Source organism: Apaloderma vittatum, unplaced genomic scaffold, assembly GCF_000703405.1.
Source record: "Apaloderma vittatum isolate BGI_N311 unplaced genomic scaffold, ASM70340v1 scaffold11693, whole genome shotgun sequence".
Classification (NCBI taxonomy): domain Eukaryota; kingdom Metazoa; phylum Chordata; class Aves; order Trogoniformes; family Trogonidae; genus Apaloderma; species Apaloderma vittatum.
The window spans coordinates 3,686-12,150 of NW_009709813.1; the positions used below are offsets into that span (position 1 = coordinate 3,686).

At 40.1% G+C, this 8,465-nt stretch overlaps 1 protein-coding gene across 1 annotated transcript; it reads left to right on the forward strand.

Moving 5' to 3' along the window:
* Positions 1–526: 526 nt before the first annotated feature.
* GPR132 (G protein-coupled receptor 132) lies at positions 527–1,630 on the forward strand. Its single transcript, XM_009867072.1, has one exon. The coding sequence runs from the start codon at positions 527–529 to the stop codon at positions 1,628–1,630; it is 1,104 nt and encodes a 367-aa protein (XP_009865374.1).
* Positions 1,631–8,465: the final 6,835 nt, after the last annotated feature.

Here is an 8,465-nt window from a genome sequence, read left to right on the forward strand (position 1 = left end):
TCCTGCGTGCTGGGTAGTCTCTGACAGCAACTACCACAACCCACTTCAGATGGTTCCCCCATCTGATCCACCATAAATGATAGCTGCTTTTGAAAGTCTGCCTCTGAAATCACTACAGTTTGCATTTTTCGTTACTCAGTTAGGGGGAAGAAAAAAAAAAATTCTAACATCCTCAATTTTCTCTGGGAAGTGATTTTAGTAATTGATCAGCAGCTCAGTCTTATTTAGGAGGCAGCCTGGTTTAGGAACAGTTTTAGTGAATAGGCATGATGTAGTGAAGAAAGACACTTTTTCCTGGAAGTAAATCAGACCTGATTCCCAGGGGACACTAGAGAAGACCAGCAGGTCTTGCAAAACTTGCCTGTCTTAGATGCTTCCTCAAGACAAGCATCCCGCTTGTTCTCCTGACATGCACTGTTGGCACCTGTGGGATCATAGCCTTTACTGACACATTTTTCAGTGGTGCAAATGCTAACTTTCCACATTGTCTTCTGATTCTCAGGAAACATCAGCTGGAAGAAGAATGATGGAAAGCTGCACAGACACAAATGACAGCTCCGCTTGCACAGGAATCCCCTACGAAGACAGCAAGACACTCCTGGTTGCTGTTTACAGCATCGTTTTTGCCATAGGCCTTCCTGCAAATTGCTTAACTTCCCTGCTTACGTTTGTACAAATCCGAAGGAATAAAGTAATTGCCATCTACATTTTCAGTTTATCATTGTGTGAGCTGATGTATTTAAGTACCTTGCCCCTCTGGATTATCTATGTGCAAAATGATCACCAGTGGAATATGGGTGTAACAGCTTGCAGAATAACGGGATTCATCTTTTTCTGCAACATATACATCAGCATTCTGCTTTTGTGCTGCATTTCTGTGGATCGTTATGTGGCACTGGTATATGCTCTGGAGTCAAGGGGGAGAAGAGGACAGAGAAAGGCAATCATAATAGTGTGTTTTCTCTTTGCTGTGGTTGCAATAATCCACACTCCAGTATTTTACATGGAAGATTATCAAGAAGATAGAAATAAGACGACCTGCTTTGAGACTTTGCCCCTTGACATAAAATTGGCTTCTTTCAGCTTTGCCAGATTCCTGTTTGGATTGGCCATACCTTTCACAATCCTCATTTTCACAAACTACAAAATTTTTCAAAGTACAAAAACAAGCAGCAGCTTGACTTGTCGCCAAAAAGCCAAAGTGAAGTATCTGGCTATCGCCATTATTGTCATTTTCCTGATCTGCTTTGCTCCCTACCATGTAGTACTCATAATAAGATCCATATACTTTATGTTTCACCAAAATTGCTCATGTTCATTTGAAAAATATATATATTCGATTTTTACCGCCTTTCTGTGTTTAGCCACTGCAAACAGCGTTGCCGATCCGATCATCTACGTGCTGGTTAGTGAAAACGTCAGAAAAGATTTTTATAGGAGTCTCAGAAGATGGCGACTGAACTCAATCAGGGTGAATTCATCCAATAATCACAAGACTGACAGTGTAAAATTGAAAATGTCCAAAGATTCACAGGAAGGAGGGCTAAGACAAGAAAACAAAGAAATACCAGATTCATCTGACATTCGTAAGACCTGTAATAGTGGCAAAGACCAAGAAGGTGGTAGCTAGCGGTGAGCTGCTGACACAAATAAGAAGTTCCCAACACCAGCTGCAGTCTCCAGCATGCAGCACATGAGTATTTACATGCTGACGTCCATAGGAAGTTTCACCAGCAACTCCGTGAGGATATATTGCAGGAGCAATGCTTCTTACTTCTGTTTGTCTCCTACAATGAAGGTTGCCCACCAGCATCATTAGTGAAAATACTGTTTTGCTAAGGACATGTGGAATACAATAAGTAATTTACTTTGACTCAAATTGAAATCTTAAAAGCTTATTTTTTGGACCGGTTCTTTTCCTCATGTGAATTCAAAATCAGTTTTATCTTCTGAGATGGATATAAAAAAACCTCTCTGCTGAGAACAATGTAGGGGCCATTCTTATGGTTGAAATTTTTAGTTTTTGAGGAGGTACGTGTTCAGATTCTCATACACATACTCTGTCGTTAACGTTTGTGGTTAACCAGTGGAAAATATGAAAAATGAGGAAGTCTTTCAACAAGAGCCTTGAAAACGCTCCTAATACTTCAGTATGCAGCATTATCCACCTTGTACATTCTGCGGACAATTAAAGGGTGAAACAGTGGCCTGGTACCCCAGACCAACAGCACTTCTACTGTATTGGTCAAGATCCTGCACTGTCCGGAAATGCTTAAAATCACAGAATCACAGAATGTACAATTCTAACACCTGGTATTTTATAATTAGTAGATTCTACTTACTTTGCAGTAAAATCTGGAATGCACTGAAGTATATAGAAAATTTATATATTTCCAAGTGGTGTGACGCCACCTCCGAAAGTTTGTTGAACTTGCGTTTCATTTCTGACTAAGCTAACACTTCCCTTTTGGTGTTGATCCAACTTTCAGCATGTAGGAGCCTGTAAAATTGTTAAGTGCCTCACTGACAAGGAAGGGCTGGCAGCACGGAGAACACAGTTCCTGCTCCCCAGAGGTGGGAACACTCTCGGACATGCTGGTGGTGCAAACATGGGACTAGGCTGGGGCAGATTTTGTTGCTGCTGTTGCCACTTCTGCTATGAACAAATTATTGATGGTAGTTTCCTGTGCCTTCAAACCAGAAAGAAATTTAAAAATGAGAATGATACAAAACTGGTGAGATTCATATTTTTACGAGATCAAAGTAATACAAAGATCATGACTCAGTGGGATGTTTAGGACGAATTTGTAAAGTGTTTCACGGTATCATTCTGCTTCATCTGTAATGCTGTGTTTCTGTAATATTTTAAAATTGTCATTAAGGCTGACATTTCTGAATTGAACCAATATTAGCCAGTGTTAATGTAAATACAGTAACTGTTAATGTTTTAAAATAGTGATAGATATTTCTGTATATTACGCTTTTTTCTTTTGCAAAGAAATATTGTGCCAAAAAAGGAATTTTCTGAAGTTATTGTATTTATGAAAAACTATTTTTTGTATTATTTATACTTCTCTGGCATCTACCTATGAAAGGCTTGTGTCCTCAAAGGTAGTTTATGTAATACTGAGTTGAACAGGAGATTGTTTCCTGGAAAAATGTAAAATTCTGTTTTGATGCTACTTGACAAACTGTGGTTTTGTATTTTCATTTGCCTCCCAGAGATCAAACTCTCTAAGGTACCAAGCAGAGATATGCAAAGTGTTGAATATCTGTAACTTTGCTGAAAATCAAACTTTCCATTACTAAAAAAAAATCAGTAGCAGACATTGCTCGTAACAGCTCAGTCAGTAAGGGCACTGGTGATTAATCTCAGAAGGCACGTATGCAAACTGTCCCAACCTCAGGATTTTTATAGTGTAAATGTAAAACTTGGATGAATAATAGCACTGAATTTAGAAGAAATCAGATACAGACTTCTGAGCTGATTGAAATGGATGCAAATTAGATATTCACCTCCATGAATTGTGAAATCTCTCTGATGTTTTTCTTTGGATAAGACACGAGTGTCTTTAGAGCAACCAGTATTGGAGCCCAGTGCTGTAGTTACAGGGGACAAGGATTAGAAGGGTTTGAAGCAACATCTGTAATTCTTTTGCCTCGCTTAATTTACATGCTGTTCTAAATTACTACACTGTTACACATCTCATTCTCTTTTGTGTTCAGCATTTACTCAGATACAACTTCCATAATTCGATTTAAAGAAGAGTGGGCTACTGAATAAACAAAACATGAACTTATTTTTACATCTGTCTTAGACATTCATAATGTACCTGGGAGATAAATAGATTGTTGATTTTTTTAAGTATGACTATGAAGCATGAAGTGAATAATTTCTGGCTGTAAACTAGAGCTGGTCAAACTTGTTTTTGAAGGTAATATATCTGATTTGTTTGTTTATTCATCAATTTAAAGTTATTTCTAAAGACTGCATTTTTTAAGTAATTGTTTGGGGTAACTCACAAAACTCTACTTCTGTTGAAGAAATACTCTCATGTTCAGTATTAAATTTTGTGGCAAGAGGAAAGTTATATGTAACAGGCAAATCCAGATATGAATGAACTCAGACTCTCTATGTGTGACGAAATTTCATATGCAGTTTGTGATCCTGTAGCTGGCCTGATTTAGTCCCTGCTATCCTGTACAATCTAATGTCAAATTTCTCTTGGGTTGAGTGATGAAACCTAACTTAGACTTTCAAAGACATCCACAATCTAAGAGATTTTCTTCCTGACTATATTGTCACGCCACAGGTCATGCTGTGTGATACGTCTTTTAGGAAACATCCTCTATATAGTCAACTGAGGACAAAGTTGCCTCACAGGTTGGAATACCTGTCCAGTTGTCAAACCAGCCCAAAACAAAGGTATCAAATAAGGGAGTGGGGGAATTGCATCGGAGAGATGCAATCATTTTTTTAACCTCTTTGGTGTGCAGGGACGCATACAGGCAGCAGTAGCTGCATCTCCCATCATGTCTTCTACAACAAGCGTCTAGAGATGAGGATGTGACGCCTATCAGCCCTCTCCACCTCTTCTAGTCCCTCCCGATTTGCATTCCGCTGCACATTTTTCCCCCTGCATAACTAACCTTTGCACAGGGGAGGGCGCTTCTCGTACTCTGCATGAGGGATGCAGCATGGCCTCAGGATGCAATCTTCACGTGAAAAGAATGTGAGCCATAAAAAGAGAAATCTGTTATCCCAAATTAGACTGATACTTGTATATTGGTAATTGATGTTCGGTGCTGCCTGCCATTATGAGCTGTTGGTAAGAAAGAGTAGGACTCTAAACTCATTATGTCTCATTGTTGTAATTCAAATCAGTGATAACATCTAGGGTTTTGCTCTCTTACTCCATCCTGTAAGAAATGCTCAGAGAAAACGAAGCAAAAACCATGCAGACAGATGGAAAGTCTGCTGACGAGAGATGATAAGCTAGTTGGTAAGAATTTCACAAAATATCACATGAAAAACATCTACATGAGTAACCTCTAACTAAGTCTTCTCAATACACCATGAAATGATCTGTCCTCTTCAGCAGTCTCAGTCTGTGACGGGACCCGTGCCTTTCTGCCCATGACCACCGAGCATCCCTTGTATGTTTAAAGGTCTGCCTTGAAATATTTTCTTGAGGGAGGTGAAGAATCAAAGACAGATACTGTGGGAAAAGGGTGTTGTACGATATAAAAAGTCCTGAAAAGCCTTGTAAACCTAAAGTCGCAGATGTTCTGAGCAAGTATGCAAATACCTGAGTGATTAGAAAGCTACTTAGAAATGCATCAGCCTGTATCACAGTTCCCCAGCTGTAAAATGGGACACTTCTTCCCTCGAGCATTGTCTGTCTCTCAGTTTAAAACACAAGCCCTTGCCAGAGATACTAGAAAGAGGGAGCAGGTGTGTCGTATGCATATTCAGAGCCTACTGCAAAGAGGCAGTGAACAGCATGGAGGCAAATATAAAGTAGTAAAGTACAAAACCTAACGAGTCAGCACTTTCAGGGTCAGATTCAAAGGGCTTTATTTGCTTCTATTTAGTCTGGAGTACCAGGAACTTTCATTTTAACTTTGTGTCTCCTGATAACATGGGCATTAGACCCTTGAGGAGTTTTCTGGAATTTTTCCTCGCTGGGATATTTTGGTGTTTGGAGGTGTTTTGTGGCTTTCAAAAGGTAAGAGTAATACCGAGCCATAGAGTTGACTTACAGACTGGAAACACTTGGGGCCAAGGCTCATAGTGTTTCTTCAGGTATAGGACTGAAAACAACCAGTAACACTAATAAAACTTGCTGTTGCAACTTCCGTACAGTAATAATCTCTAAAATCCTTTTTGCTTTGAGATCTATCCATGTGGACACTGCCTCTTAAGTTCTTCCCTTCCTGGCACTATTTCATGGGCTGAGAAGCACTTCCTTAGAACCAGATTTCTGGAATGGGTCTCTAACAATATGAGCCTGATACGCTTGAGGCAACAGCACTATTGATTACCCACTTGATTAATTTAGGGGGGGAGTTGCCTTTCTTAAATATAGTTGAGAAGACTAGGCTCACACTACCCACTAGAGATAGTTTTTATTATTGTATGTTTGTCATTTATAGCTGACTTGACAAAACGTTGGATAAAGTATTGAAAAAAATCCTGTGATTTTCCATTTGTCTATGTGTATGGTTCCTGTCTACCTCGAATTCTTTTACCCAATTCTTCCTAAAATACAGCTTATGAAAACAGACAGCCTGTAGCTCTCAATGGAATGGTCTACTTAATTGCACCGCTTGCAGTGATAGCTGCGTCCTGAAGATAACAAATGCACAAGCCCCAAACTAATCTCAGGACTGGATGAAGTCCCATGTGTTGCCTGGTCTAGTTGAGAGGCGTCCCTGCCCACGACAGGGAGGTTGGATTAAATGATCTCTAAGGTCCCTTCCAGCCTAGGCCGTTCTATGATTGAAAGTAATGTGCGAAAGGGAAGAAAAAAGTACATTAAATAAGGGAACTCAGGCGTATGATTGACTTCTGGCTTTCTTGACTATTACTGTGCGAATGGCCCATCAGCAAAAGGCAGCAAATTCTAGCCAGGCCAAGTAAAAATCTGAAGTTTCTGTGACAAACATGAAAAAGGGGTGAAGGAGGAACTTTCTTTGTAGGCAGGGGCGTAAGCAGATACAGGCAGAGTGTAACATAACAGAAAAAATACAATGGGAAATGAAAGGTGAGCAGGTAACTCCAGTATTCTCAAAAGCAGAATTCAAAGGCACCTGTGATTTTAGAACTCAGCAAGGGGCTTTCCCTGATAAAAGACTGAGCAGACCTGCTTGCTTTATTCAAGGATGAGTCACCTCCTCTTCTGACCAGAAATGTTCTCTCTCATGAGAGGGAGGAAGCTGGAACTTACATTAAATATTCGGCTTTTTGTTTTCTTAGCATTCAGTTTCAGATACTAGAACCATTTCTTAGTTAAATTCCAAGATGAGAAACAACACCGTACAAGGAAAAATCCCAGAAAATAATCTTTTTTTTTTTCTCTGGAGGTATGAAAACCAATACAAATAAATCAGCATGGAATTAAACCAAAGCTGTGAAACCAGCCCTCCATCCCCGAAGGCCATAGAAAATTGAATGTGAATCTGAACTTTTTTTGTCCATAGTTTCAGATCATAATGACTCCAGAATTTCAGATCATAATGACTTCGGAATTTTTCCAGATAAAAATATTTTTTTAATGTAGAAATGTATCTTGGACATATTCTTCCACAATGTAAAGCAATATTAATGTACAATCTCAATTTGTCCATCTTTCAGGATCATGTCTAACTGACTATCATGAAGAAAAGCTTTTATTAAAGCAACATATTACTGAAATATTCCACACATCAGTCAACCATGGGTTGTGAGACTATTGCCTAGTCAAGGGTTAGTGTTGGGCCGGCCACTGAATGCTGACAGATTCTCTCCAAACAGGAGGGGAAAGGGAATGAGGCAGAGAGACTTAGGGACTGGAAAAAACTAAACCATCTTTAATAAACAATAATAGTCCTAATAAGGGAATAATGAAAATAATGATACATTCAAAAATATACAAAATCGACATTGAATTCAACTCCCCCCCAACAGCAATCACCACCAATGCTGCAGAGCAGACAGCCACTGGGGAAGCCCCAAGCTCAGCAGCAGAGGGGAGCTGGATCCGAGAGCTGGATTTGGGAACTCAGGATCAGGACCAAAGGCAGAAGATCCAACAGAGTCCTCCTTGGATGCTGGCCATTGAAGAAGAGTGCTTAACCCCTGAGATCCTGCAAATTTATACTGAATATGACGTATATGGAATGGAATACTCCTGATGGTCACCTGTCCTGTCAGCTCCTCCCCAGAAGTGCCACCTTTCACTTCCTTGTGACCCCTTTTAATTCCCAGCACCCTTAGTGTGGCACACAAGAGCCAGCCTTGGTCACTACAGGAGCAAGTATCAGTAGGAGCCTTTCTGCATCCCAGTCCCAGCAGTAACTGTGAACAACAGCCACTGTCTGTAAAAACAAGCTGTTAACTTCAGAAAGTGCAGTCTAGCTGAAAAGTAAAACCAGCGAACAGAATTGGTTCAGTTTAGCTCAAACTAGGACCCGCCTCTGTTGTGAACCATGCAGCAGAACTTTCATTTCAGAAATTACATTGAGGGGTTGTTTCCCCTTTTCTATACTTCCAGCTTTGCTTTAGGATAAATTTCTTTGAGTTTTCGAGTGTAATTGACGCCTGATCGCTTTTAAGTCATGGCATGATGTTCTTCCAGGAGTCCAATGTAGTCACAAGAGGGCACCAGACTCTAGACTATTTCTCTTGCTGGCCACGGTGCACCTCACAGTGCCAGGGGAAAAAAAACCAAACAGTATGTCCTGGGTTTGAGCTAAAACCCAGT

Bases quoted from the DNA above. Each gene is read 5' to 3' on its own strand.
- GPR132 (XM_009867072.1), top strand. From the start codon at position 527: ATGGAAAGCTGCACAGACACAAATGACAGCTCCGCTTGCACAGGAATC.